The 14,480-nt window shown below is 34.6% G+C and overlaps 1 protein-coding gene across 2 annotated transcripts in view; it reads right to left on the bottom strand.

Annotated features, from left to right (window-relative positions):
• Positions 1-14,480, bottom strand: part of EDIL3 (EGF like and discoidin domains 3) — a 429,857-nt gene that overhangs the window by 264,826 nt on the left and 150,551 nt on the right. The window contains exon 3 of one of the 2 annotated variants that reach the window (XM_027100685.1): positions 10,250-10,276. The exons of the other annotated variant lie outside the window; for it this stretch is intronic. Within the exon in view, the coding sequence (XP_026956486.1) occupies positions 10,250-10,276 (27 nt within the window). The remainder of the gene's footprint in view (positions 1-10,249; positions 10,277-14,480) is intronic. 2 annotated transcript variants of the gene reach the window in all.

Raw genomic sequence — 14,480 nt, 5'->3', positions numbered from 1 at the left:
GAGCATAGAAATTGAATGATATAAACACAGGATATTGAAAAAAAACCCCACAGTCTGAAAACTCAAGCTACTTAAAAATATGCTAATCTCCCTCTTCTGTAGCTCTATGAATCTTGAAAGTTAGACAGCTTGCTTGAGCATTCTGCCTAAAAGTATCAGATTAAGGAATGGCATATCATAAGAAACTCAACATGGATCAGAATTCTCAGTGGTTTCTTCATGATATTATAAATAAAACTTACTGCAAAACAATGTGTTTAGATAGGTAAAGATGATGAAGGTTAAAATTCTGGGGGATAAATTCCCTATTTATTCACTTCCTGATCATTCTTATTTTATCTTTGTTTATATTCATGGCTTAGTACCTGCACAATTCTTCCCACACATTTTTAAACACTAAGTTATGGAATGAAATAGATTTCAGGGGGCCTCAGTCTCAGACAGGTATCACAATGTCTTTCAAACAACATCTAAAGCCTTGGCACAAACTATTAGCTGATGTGAACAGTGGTTTTTATTTCTTGTTTTTATTTTTGAGAACTGGATTGTTCACTCTTTTTCAAGAGCCTGTAGTAAGTTTTCAAAAACAATCAACAATATTGTAACATATTATTTAAATTAGGTAATAAATACTGGATATTTTCTCATTGATATTTATGTTTAGAAAAGCAGAAAATTAGATGCAAAATATGGAACGTATCTCTAAATCTTGGTGAATTCTAGCAGTTGAAGATCTGTATTGGATAAATAATTAGAAACAAAAAGGTGTATCCCAAGAATACTATACCCAGGTACATTTTATTTTATTTTATTTTTAAATGTATTATTCAAAGACTTAAAAAGTCTACCACCCACACAACGTTGAAAATAAAATTACCTGAAAATGTCTGTGAGCTTATTAATGAGACATTCATTGATAACAATGCAATAAGGAGGAAGTTATTGTACCAAAAAATTGCAGGCCCTTTTTTATTCTACTTGGAGTCCAAACCCAGGAAACCAGTGGCCTTGCCCACATCCTTTCTGCTGCCTCCTTGACCTAAGCCCACCCACTCTTCTACCCGTGCTCAGCACTAGATAGTGGTTGTTGCCAGGTTTGAAGCTTTTAAAGTCACTGCTGCAGGTTCCATTCAGCAATTCCTAACAATGGCTAAATTACTGACATTGTTAGGACACCACGCTCAATGAAGTACTAAACAAAATGTATTTTATCCTACTGCAACCAAAACAGAAAAACAAAGATCAATGTAATGGCTTTTCGCTGCCAAGGGATTTAAGTAATTTTAAAGCATCTTTAAGATTCTTATCAAATTATTAGTGTTATCCTTTTATTTATTTCTTAAATTGGGAAATATATCTATCACCCCCTCTCTCTTTATATCATCATACAGGGAAGAACTATGTATGTTCTTGGGTTAACAGTGCTTTAAAATCAGCATTAAATCAGTATGGCTGAATTTATTCATTAACTCAACCATACAACAAATGTTTATTAAGCATCTACCATGTACCGAACAATTGTTCTAGCAGCTAGGGATTCAGTATTGAATAAAATAGACCAAAAAAACCCCATCCCTGGGGGAATTTATATTCACACTGGACAGAAAATAAGCTACATAAACTGGGCAGATTGTGCTAACATTAAAAAATAAAGCAGAGCAGGGGACCATGACAAGGTGGAGAAGCTGTGACCTTTTTAGAGACAAAAAGAAGGCCTTTCTGAGAAGGCATCTTTAGGTCAAGACATGAAGGATGTGTTGGAGGAGTCATGCAGATACTTGCAGGAGAAGCTGTCAGACAATGGACCTATGAGTGCAAAACCCTGCCCAAGACTGGGATGGGCTCAGGGTTTGTGTTTGTTGTATGAAAAGGAAGGACAGGGTGGCTGTAGAGGAAATGCAGCCAGGGAGGTAATGAAGGGTGCAAATTATATCCAGTTTCAATCCTAAATCTACTGCAGGGTTGATTGAGAGGTACTAAATTAGCCTTAAGGCTGAAGAGTGATGGGATCTCATGGTCTTGTAGGAGAATTATTCTGGCCTCTCTGTTGAGAAGGACCTGCAGAGGGGTCAAGAGTACCAAGAAGAAGATCACTCAGAAGGTTACTGAATGATAAGCCAAGTGTGAGAAGATGGTGACTTCGACAAGGGTGATGGTATATGTGACGGCAAAAAGTGATTAGATTTTGGGTATATTTTGTAAGAAGAGGCTAAAAGGGTCTGGTGAGAATGGGATGTAGTGGGTGTTATCAAAGTTGACCCTGAAGATCTGGACTGAGCCACTGAGATGGAGAAGACTGTAAGAGCAACTAGATTGAGGCAGAATGTCTTCTGAAAATGCAAATATTCAATATGGATGAAGGTAGTCAGAAGGATTTCCATTTCCTATTTTATTATTTTAAAATTGTCTACAAGGTCCATAAAATTACTATAGTAATCAGATTATCATTTAAAATAATAGGTAAAATTTTGCATGTTATTAGGTACAGCTTTATAATATATGCATGACAAAAAACTTGAATAACTGTGCATTACTTTTACAAATGAAAGAAATATATGTTATTTAAAACTATTTATAAGTGAATAAAAGGCAGTTTGCTTCATTAAAATAAGTACAAGTTTCACCAGAGAAACTTGAAATTGAATCCTCCTTTTGTCACTTGCTTATTATGTAACCTTGGGCATATTTCTTTATGCTGTAAAATTCAGTGTTCTCCTCTTTAAGTAGGAATATATATATATAATTAGCTTCATTGCTTTATTGTGAAAATTAAATTAAAAAACTGCACCTAAAATACTTAGCACATTGCCTGACAAATAATCATAATCAAAATAACAATAACAATAATATGGGAAACAACACTGATGATAATAGAAGTAAAAGAACAGCTTAGATTCCTTGTACTTATTATAGGATGGGCATGATGTGATAAACGCTTTAATGTATCATCATGCTTGATCCTTCCATCAAGCATTTAAGGTGGGCACTATTCTTAATCCATTTTACAGATGATGAAAATGAAATCTGTAAAAGGAAAATAATGTACAGGTAGGAGACAGCTATTTATCTGAAGATAAAAATACCTAAAGGCATAGGTTCATGCCTTCGGGTACATGGGGTTTTATCCTACCCATCATGAACGGGAATGCTTAATGCCTTCCTTGAGCCAACAAATCCCTGGAATATTAAATTAATACTTCTCAGTGCTCTATTTGTAATAAACTTGAGGTGAAACTTGGGACAGCAAAAAAATTGACCCAGACAATTTGAGATGGCCTTAAAGATGAATCCATCCAATGCAAGGAGTACTAGAAATTAAATAAGGCTTGAAGTCTAAGTGTACACAGATAGTGGGGCAACATGCATTGTTATTAAACATTGCAAATTATACTTGGTCTATTTTCCTGAAATAGGTTTGTTGAAAATTAAAATATTTTGTGTTTATATAATTTTTACTCACTTTCTGTGATTGTTAAATTTTATGTGTCAACTTGGCTAGACTGTGGTACCCAGTTGCTTGGTCAAATATTAGCCTAGATATTGCTGTGAAGGTATTTTGTCAATGTGATGAACATCTACAATCAGTTGACTTTATGTAAAGCAGATTACCCTCCATAATAATATGGGTGGGCTTCATGCAATCAGCTGAAGGCCCTAAAAGCAAAACGTGAGGTTTCCCTGAGAAGAAAAAACTTTGCCTCAAGGCTGTAAACCAGAACTCCTGCCTGAGTTCAGCCAGCCTGCCCTATAGAATTCAGACTTGCCAGCCCCACAATCACATGAGCCAATTCCTTAATATAAATCTCTTTATTTTATATACATGTATAGCCTTTTGATTCTGCTCCTCCAGAGAACACTGACAGATATACTTTTCCTTTCCATGTATATACCTTTACTACTATTTTTAAGTTTATCTTAAATATGAATATTTCTTAAATATGAAATAAGAAAAATACTATCTACATATAACAGAAATTTAAAAACCAACTATTTTTCTCACAATTCAATGTCACTATCAAATAATCTATCAATAAGGAAGTTTTGTTTTATTAAAAAAGAAGTAAGCAGTATTTGTTCTTTAACGAATGTCTTAGTGAACTGACCAAAGATAAATCTTTAGAGGTAATGATTTCTTCCCTATTCCACTAAGAATCTACAAATAATGACTTCTTTCTATTTTTTAGAGATTATAGCAATAAACTTTTTAGTTTTATATATTGGGTTTTAATATTTAAGCCTGCTTAGCATATACTTATGAACAAGAATATACTTGACAATATAATTAGAAACGTTGCTCCAGGAACTAGAGGGAAAATAGGCATGTCTATATAAAAAAGGGGAAAATTTGCAACAAATGTAAGGTGAACAAAAACGAGGATGTGAAGCTTTACTTTAGACCACCAAGGAAATAAAGTTCTAAGATCAAAATGCACAAGTGTTACGCTCATTAGAGAATAATATGGTTAGATATCATTCCTTTTCAAAAGCATGAGTTGTAGAATAATTGAGCATAGTTTGCCATGCAGAATTAAATTCTATAAGGAAACAGGAAAGAGATCTAAAAGAGTCTGTAGCATAATTAAGAAAATCACAAAATCCACCATAAACAGAAGTAATGTTTTTGTAGGACTAAGACTGAGTATTTCAAAAACAAGAGAGGGCTTCCCTGGTGGTGCAGTGGTTGAGAGTCTGCCTGCCAATTCAGGGGACACAGGTTCGTGCCCCGGTCCAGGAAGATCCCACATGCCGTGGAGCAGCTGGGCCCGTGAGCCATGGCCGCTGAGCCTGTGCGTCCAGAGCCTGTGCTCCGCAACGGGAGAGGCCACAACAGTGAGAGACCCGGGTACTACAACAACAACAACAACAACAACAAAAACCAAGAGGAAAATATCTAATCACTGCATCCTGTGTTTAGCTGCACAGATGTATAACATATTTGTTTTAAACTATATATATAGTTAGCCTTAAATCTTTATTACTGCTAGTCAATGTTCTATTATATGTATAGATTATTAGTTCTTAGGTGTAGTTCCTCAGTGGCCAAACTGATCATTTAAAAGATTAAACATACTAAAAGATTTAGAAGGAGCTAGTAAAAATGATGAAGTTCTGCTGTGCTGAATCAACAGTCTCCACCTCTGATGGGCATCACAGAGGTCACAAGAGCCTACTATAAACTATTGTATCTAGGCAGTAACCTGTATCATCACTACCAATTGGGATCTGATATTAATAGGCCAGAAATGCACTTTTACATTTAAGTAAATTATGAAATTTTAACTTTATAAACATGTGAAGAACAGTATGGCTTTTGCACTTTAGTGTTTTAACATAGCTGATTGCTAAAAAGATTTTCCTTTTACATTCATTTGAAAATTCCATTTTTTCTAATCATATTTTTTGTTATTATATGAGCTAACAGTATTAATAACTACTTTTATACAAATTCAAACTCAGTTTCTTTCTTTGATATTAAAAAATGACAAATGACAATTAGAGCAATTAAAAATCTCCCTTTAAGCAAGAGAAGAAAAAAAAAAAGAAAAAAAATCAAGATTTGCTTCTGAGGTGGTATAAACAAAAAATAGTATGTTGTGGTTTTATTAATTTTAGCCACTGATCTATTGTACAGCTACAGTATCTCAACTGTGTCATTTTCGGACTGATTGATCCCATTCAGTAACATTTTCCATTTCTAGTCCTCTTTTAATTCTTATAATGATTTCATTAATTTGATGAATAAATGGCATTTATAGAGAGGTAAAATAATAGCTAATAAGACAAAAAAATAAAGAGGAATGAAGAAATTTATATGACAATAAGCCTAATTTGATAGACCTTAGAGTTAATAAATTAAATTTTATATGGATTAGTTCATTTGTAGCAGTCAATTTTCTAATGTAAATGTCTTAATTTCTTAAAGAACACAGACAAAGGCATTGGTGTAATCAGTTTATCAAATCTCTCCTTATTATGAAATTTAAATAGAAGATAAATAGAAATTGGATTTGTGCAACATGGGAGAAGCAGCCACTGACTTAACTCTATTAAAGAGTGTTATTAAAGTTATAAACGGATCTGTGCCTTACACCTACAGAGACACACACACACACACACACACACACACACACACACACACACATGCACTCTCTTAATATTTGCAAATCTTTGTTTTTGAAGGCCTATTTTTTAGACCAGTGTCTGATGAATATAGTAGCACAGTTCTGAGACTATAAAAGGGAATAACTGATGTTGCAATATCTGAAGGAAATTTCAAAAGAGAGTTACCAAAATTATTTGAGCAACAGCAACATAATTGGGTTACATCTATCACCTCTAAACATGACTCATTTGGAGGTACGGTATCTGTTATGGTTTCTTTAACAGAATGAATCTCATTAGTTTATAATTAGATCTTAGGATATAACCTAGTTTGAAGGAATTTCTTGTACAGTTCATAGATGTGTTTTTGTACTCAATGATAAGATGTTTAAATACCTGAACATAAGATTCAACTAAGATAAATAAGAAGAAGCTTCTGGTAGTTACAGAAACAGGTGTTGGGTGAAACTGCTCTAGTAACCCAGATACTACAAACATGTTGCTCTGGGCTAATGCATCCCATCAGAACATTTGAAGATGAAAATAATTAACAAATGGATGCTCCATATTCAATAAGGGGATACATCTCCATGAGTAGAAACACAGATGTGACATATTATGTATCCCCTCTATAAATCAACACCAAAAAAGCAGTTACTAAGCACTTGCTTTTTGCATGGCAATTTAGAGGTTCAAATAAGGGAAATTAGGTATATTTGAAAAAATGACTAAGGACAGAGTGAAGCATAAAAATATTGTAAACAGAAACATATGGTAACAGAGTAGAGGAATCACTTGTCTGTTTTAATGATGGCAGTTATAAAAATTCTAAATATAAGTCAAATCAAATATACTCTATCGTAAAGAGAAAAGCACAATCACTTTGCAGCATTATAACACAAGTAAAAAACTATCTAATATCTCATTAATTTTCTCAGAGTTATATTGTCTCTTTCTAATTTTTTTTATACTATATGCTAGTCCAGACAGAAACCTATTATTTTCTCTAAAAAATATTCTGGACAATGAGAATTTTTCATGATTATTGAATTATAATTAATCCAATTCTGTGTACCTCTGGGGTAAAAATAACTTAGATTTGCTATATATTATCCATACATTGCAAATATTTAATAAATAGTATCATTCAGTAGTATCCACTAGGCACCTGCACATTTAGATAAACCATGTATATATTTGTTTTTTAAAATATTAATTTTAACTTATAGTATTCATAACTTATAATGTTCATATATTAACAACTGGTGATCATGAGCCTGTGACTATCTGGCAGCAAGAAACACCGCCATTTACTTTATTCCTTCTACTGTTGAACTTTGAGGAGTAGCAGATCTATTAGAAATATCTGAATTATTTAAGTTAAAGAAACTGAAGTATTATTAGAAGAAGTTACAGTCCAATTATGCCATGAAGCTGAAGGAAGAATGTGAAACTGATAAAGATATCATGTGGGGACATATGAAAGTTTAATTCAGGTACAATTTCTGTGGCAAACAGATGATTGCATTTCACTGATAATTTAAACAGAATGGAGAAATAATAGAAAGAAAGATAAATTAAAGAAGGATCAAAAAGATAAATTAAAGGAGTCTGAGTTTGGGAAAGATCATTCTAGCTAAACTGTTGATGGAAGGAGATGAAAGTAAAAACAGAGACTATCAACAATATATTAAATATATTTTGGGTAACAGTTTAAAATAAAAGATATATTTTGATAAATATTACTGAAAAAGACACATAAACAGAATAATAAATATTTAATTGAGAAAAATATTTGCTGAAAAAATTGGGGGCAAGAAGTACCAAAAAAACGCTAAAACAAAATCCCAATCCACTTTCCACAATTATTCATATTCCTTATGAAATCAAGCCTTTATAAATCTCATAATACCTTGTCAAAAGTTTTAATACAACTACACAATAATACTTTTTATTATACACTTTGATAAAATTAATGGAAGAACATTTGGCTCCCATTGGCAGTTTTATATAAAAGGAATGTCTGCTTTACTAAATGCAAATTTTCTTAATGTTAATGTAATCTGTATGTGAAACTATTTAGTTAAAATATTACTTAATACATTTGCTCTATTCTAATCATCTATGCTAAAATCACAACAAAAACATCTGGTCATATATGAAAACAAAACTATTTTAGAAACATAATTTAAACTCTATGATGTTCAGATCACTCTAGAGTCAAATAAATATTTGGGGAAAAATGTTCAGTTGCATTTACAAAAGAGTTTCTTAATAAGCAGAGAAATTATTAAAATAATTTTAAAATAAGAAAATTATACCAAGAAATAGTTATATGTATTACTTATATTAAATTAAAATTAATCTTCATCATGCAAAAATAATAATTCTTTTGCAAAGTCACCAAAACTGCTTGGCAGGCAACATAGCTAGGAATGAGGTGTAAGAATATTAGAGGAATGAAACTGCTCTAGAAAAGCATAGGCTCACAAGGCCTGGTACTCACACCAAGAGAAAATTCAACTAAGGCTGAGAAAGACAGAGTCTCTGAGCAACGCTGTCAACACTAAAGCCTCAAGTCAGGACAAAAAGAAGTCAGAAACTAGGCAGAGGAAACTCATAACAACACATAAGTCTGCTACTGAGTCATGTGATTAGGTTGTTCCTAAAAATAGGCTACATAATACTGACTAGAGTAGGAGAAAATTATAGGGAGTTCTTATCATCCAAATCAGGTTATAAACTATCTAACAGTATTATGAAAATGAAACATTAACTGAGAGTTTATCTTCTGTGATTCCATTTCAAGGCAGTGATAATGAGTATAATGCAATATGGCATCCTTGGAGTTTACCAAAGATATTTGTTAAGATGTCTATTTCATTTTCTTCCATTGAATTTTTGATGTTTTGAACCACTTTTACAGGTAAAAATCCCTGCCCAGTTCTAGAAGAACGTAGAAATCAAGAAGTCTCCTACCAATTGAAATAAGTTAGGTCTATGAATTGAAAAGACCCTATTCTGTACCTGAGTTCCAATAACTGGGCTACATTCCCCATTTTCTATACAATCAAGCCCCATTTTTGTCCATTGGCTTCAGTAACCTGAGATGGAGGGCTTTATCCCTTTTTGTTGATGTTGCTAGTCTGCTAGCCTGGGCCTTTTATTATTTGCTAACCAGATTGGCTGTGGTGCCTGCTTTCTCCTTATAAATGTTCCTGGTCTTTGACCCATCCCACTGTCCTAGAACCAACTTGAAAATACCATGCCTTCTCTACCATTTGCATTCCTCACAGTATTTAGTTCAGACCTGAGCCTGTTCTTAATCAATGCTGATTAGATGGATGAGAAGCACAGTCATGATGCCAAGTTTCAGTATCATTAAGTTATAACTGCAAAAATTATTTTCTTAACGAAAGTGAATATTTGAGGCAACAACATGATTTTTATCCTTAAACTTAAATGAATATCATATTCAATGTCAGTCGTATTTGATAATGCAGTATTCTACCATAGTAAGTCATATTTCTGAAAGTATGTTTTATCATTTTCCTTTTTTTTTTTTTTGCGGTACGCGGGCCTCTCACTGTTGTGGCCTCTCCCGTTGCGGAGCACAGGCTCTGGACGCACAGGCTCAGCGGCCATGGCTCACGGGCCCAGCTGCTCCATGGCACGTGGGATCTTCCCGGACCGGGGCACGAACCCGTGTCCCCTGCATCGGCAGGCGGAATCCCAACCACTGCGCCACCAGGGAAGCCTATCATTTTCCTCTTTTTAATTTCAGTCTCCTCATTTTATTATTTTTCTGCATTTTATCATTTTAGTTTTTTTCTCCCCATTTATTACTTATTGGCATTTTTCTCAATGTTTTAATTTTCCAAATTTCCTTATTCTGTAATAGTGATGTGATTTTTTGTGTTATGATTTCCTCTGTGACAGTTCATTTTCAATTATTTTCTCTTTTTATTTAAAACTCATAACGAACTTCATTTAGTCTGGGACTGCATAATGGGTTCAAGAAATAAAGTAAATAAATAAAACTGTGCCAGTTTTGTGGTTGAAACCTGAACAAATACATTTCAAATGGTCTATATTATTAAGGGCATTAAAATAAATAGGAATAATCTTTACAGCATAGGAACTTTACCTGCTGAAGTTGGCTCTTCATCTGATGCTATGATAGAGGAAAAGAGATGAGGTGGGAACAAGGAGAGGGAGTGAGTGAGATGAGAAGGAAGGAGTGAGGTGAGAGGGAGAGAGAGATGGGGCAGAGAGAGAGAAAGAGAAATTGAGATTGAACATAAATATATTTCACATTTCTAAATAATGACTAAAAGTCTCTGACTTGAAATTTTGTATATACATTAGATATTTTTCATTAGATAATTAGATAATGACAGATAAATGGATAGTACTTACATTAAATTAACATTTAAAAACTCTCATACTCTAAAATAAGCAAGCATTAGAAAAGACCATTTGGTTGTCTGAATTTGAATTTTCTGTCCTTTTGCAAACAAGGTTGAACTTTTTTAGCTTGAGTGGAAATTATTATAATTATTATAAATAATATTGTTTAAAATATAAATTGTATATAACATAAATACCCCAACCATCCACTTTGTGGGAATTTTCTATTAGCAAAGAGGAATTAAAAGGTATTGTTGACAGTCAAAAATTCTGTTCCATGAGTTAGAAATTATAAAAAGGTAGGAATTATTAAACCTTAGAGTGACTCAGAATCACTATGAGTGTTGGTTAAACACAAAGATTCTCTCTCTCTCTCTCTCCCCGTCACATACACACACAAACACACTCAACTCATGTGTACCACAAACTTCAAGATTCAGTAGTGGTGATTCTGTGTTGAAGCCACAGGAACCTGCATTTTAAAGGTTGACCCCAAGCACACATGGATAAGCATGGATATTACAAAAGGAGAGGTCACACTACAAGAACATAACTTTATGCTAAAGCAGTGGTTCATAACCCCGCATCTATACAAGAATTGCCAAATTCTGGGCCCACCTCAAACCAACTGAGTCAGAGTCTCTCTCAATGGTACTAACTTGTAGCCAGGATTGAGACACGACTAAGTAATCAATATAATGTAACATGAACTATAACTCAAAGTGTGAATCATTTTGATTCCTTCTTTAAAAGGAGACATTTTTGAGAGCAGCACAACTCCAAGGGTAATAATCTGCTGCGTGTATGTGGAGGATGGAGCATAGTGTTGCAAAAGTGAAATAGCGTCACAATTTTGCCTAGAATGCATGTCTTCATCTTTATACTAACAGACATGCTCTGTGAGAAGATATTTCTGCTCTGTGCACAATTGCAGCTTTATCAGAATATTACTGTTGAATTATATTACTCTAGCCAGTACTACTTCATTTGATTCATGAAGTTTTAAAATAAAAATTTACTCAGCTGAATTGCTTATAAAGGAGTTTTGTTTCCAGGTGATTTGTTCCTCAAGGTATCACTGTGTAACTAGGGAGCAGTCTCCACTATTTTCCATTAGGGTTACATCTGCACAGAGTACACATTAGACAAGCTTACTTTGTGTCCTGACAGTATTTTCCTCTCACACTGTTTGGCTTGTCTCCTTGGCACCAAAAAAAAAAAAAAAAAAATAGAGCAAACACACTTGGCATGCATGGTGTGGAGAACATAAATATTTAAAAGCTGTTTGCTGCTTTATCATGTCCAAAGTACTTCACAACATGTTCAAAGAAGAAAACTGTCGGTAGCTTCCAGGAACTCCCTTTTAGGAAAATACCACAGGGGCTTGTAGAAGTGCTGACTTAGATGGGTCATTGCTGGTAAAAGTCTGGAGATTCAAAAGGAACAAGAATAAAAAAGCTTACACGTATAGCTGGTCACTTTGTGTATGTGAACTGAATTTATAAAGCAACTGATGAGATGAAATGTACTCTTATTTGATAGATGAAGATACAGAGATTCAGAGTGACTGAACAATTTGTCTAAGGTCAGTTTGAATTCAAGCTCACGTGACTTTAAAACCAAACTCTTTCCACTGTGTTTTACTGTCTCACAAAGTGCTAATTCAGTATCCACTAAAAGAGAAAAGGAAATGGGAGAAAGGATCATGGAATAAGGACTGGCTAGATTTCAGATAATGTTTCTTGGACTTAGCCTAAGAGAAAAAACAAAAACAAAAACTGGATGTAAGGGCCACAGGAGAAATCCCTTTAAGAAATGAAGTGGTCCCTTGGAAACATCTTCAAGTCCCTTACAATCCAGGAATAGACATAGGCAGGAGAGGGACTGACTAGGAGGTTAAACAAAACATACCAAGCCTGTGAGGCCTAAGAAAGAAATATCACAAGGGCTAAGGCTTTATTCCTCCATTATATATGGATAAGCAAGAAATTTTAGGAAAGGACTAGCAAGCACAGAAGTAAAGACAATTCTAAACTTACAGGAGTCATAGCAATTAGATAGTCTTAAAGCCAAAGCTCCTGGGGTGTACTACCCTACACTTGAGGCTATAATACCTGAAAGCACGTTTGTAACAAATTAACAATATTAGAGGGACTTCCCTGGTGGTCCAGTGGTAAAGAATCTGCCTTCCAATGCAGGGGATGCAGTTTCAATCCCCGGTCAGAGAACTAAGATCCCACATGCCAGGGGGGCAACTAAGCCCATGCACCACTACTGAGCCTACATGCCTCAACTAGAGAGCACGCATGCTGCAAACTACAGAGCCCATGTGCTCTGGAGCCTGTGTACCACAACTAGAGAGAGAAAAACCTGCACGCCACAACTAAGAGCCCTTGCGCCGCAACAGAAAGATCTTGCATGCTGCAATGAAGACCTGATGCAGCCAAAAATAAATAAAATAAATAAATATTTAAAACAAACAAAAAAACAATATTAGAATCAGCAGGTACACAAGTCTGCACAGAACTGTATTTCTTTGAAACATCTCCATAGTGGTGGTTCCTCATAACTTGCAGATGTAACTATATTCATACTACTAAACATATTCATACTATTAACCAATATACATACTATTAAAATACACACACATATTCACAAAGGCACGTTCAGGGTTAGGATTGGTATTAATTCACCATTTCAGTTATCGCTGGCAAAGATGGCTTTATAAGCTAACTGCATTACCAAACAAAGCACCATGAACTATGAACAGGTGGCAGCAAGAGCCCCAGAAGTACAAATAAACTTCAGAGTGGACAGTGGTCTATTTTGTGACATTTAAGTGAAATTAAGGATCATAGAAGTAATTTCATGATACGTAAATGATTCCTTACTCTTCCTATTTGCTTCTTGGAATTCATGAATCAGCAAATAAACACACACACACACACACACACACACACACACACACACACACACAGAGGTCTGTGTCACGTGCAAGTTCCTCTAATCCTGGAAATTAAAAAGACATGCACCAAAAGAAATAAAAGCAAACTAACAACTCTGTATTGTTCTGCCTGGTGACAATGTAGACGAATGTACTGAAATTACGGTGATGGTAGGAAAAGAGAGAGTGAAAGTATATATCTAATATACAGAATTTAACTCAGTGTGGTCCTCTTATTGCCCATAACAGAATCACCTGGGATTTTGTTAAAATGCCACAGATCTAATGAATTTGAATTCTGGGTGTTAGCCCAGGTTTTTGCATTTTTAAAAACCTCAGCAGGTAACTGTTATGAACACTAAGTATTGAGAATTATGGCTCTATCCATAAAAAGTTTATTGCAGAGCCATGGGTCCAATTGTTGGAACTGCAGCAGTAAATTAGCAGGCTTGTAGAAAACCCTTTGCAATGTACTCTGTGGTTGTTTCACTGACTTTCAATGCTCTTTCTCTTCAACATCTTCGGGTTTGGGTATCTACATTGATGCCTTGGGGGAAGATGACTCTTGCTTTGGATTTAGAGAGAGAGTCTGTATCTCAGAACTAAGTAAATCTTTTCCCTTTTCCTGGCCACAGTTATTGGTCTAGGTAGGTATATGATCCAACTGGAGACAATAATGTGTAAGGACAGGTTTGTAGGTGTTTGGGTGAGGAGAGCTCTTGGAAAGACACTTTCTTCTGCAGAAGTATCTGCAAATAACCATCTCTCTCACTTCTTTAGGTAAGGACCAGGAAGTCTGCGGCCCTAGAAGCAAATTGGTAGACATCTTGCAACCATGATGGGAGCGAGCTTTAGAAAGAAGCCAATTCTCAAAGACTGAGTAGATAAACAAAACGAAATTAGATTACTGATGATATTATTGAGCCACTGAATCATATCGTGACCTTACTCTAGACTTCTAGCTCTGAGGAAAAATACTTGCAGTTTATTATTTATCTAGTTTTAGTTGAGCTTTCTCTTATTT

The sequence above is a fragment of the Aethalodelphis obliquidens genome, unplaced genomic scaffold (assembly GCF_003676395.1).
Source record: "Aethalodelphis obliquidens isolate GAN/ISIS:26980383/991018 unplaced genomic scaffold, ASM367639v1 scaffold4, whole genome shotgun sequence".
Lineage (NCBI taxonomy): Eukaryota > Metazoa > Chordata > Mammalia > Artiodactyla > Delphinidae > Aethalodelphis > Aethalodelphis obliquidens.
Note: the sequence above shows the minus strand (reverse complement) of the source record. Positions and strands in the feature narration are given on the sequence as shown.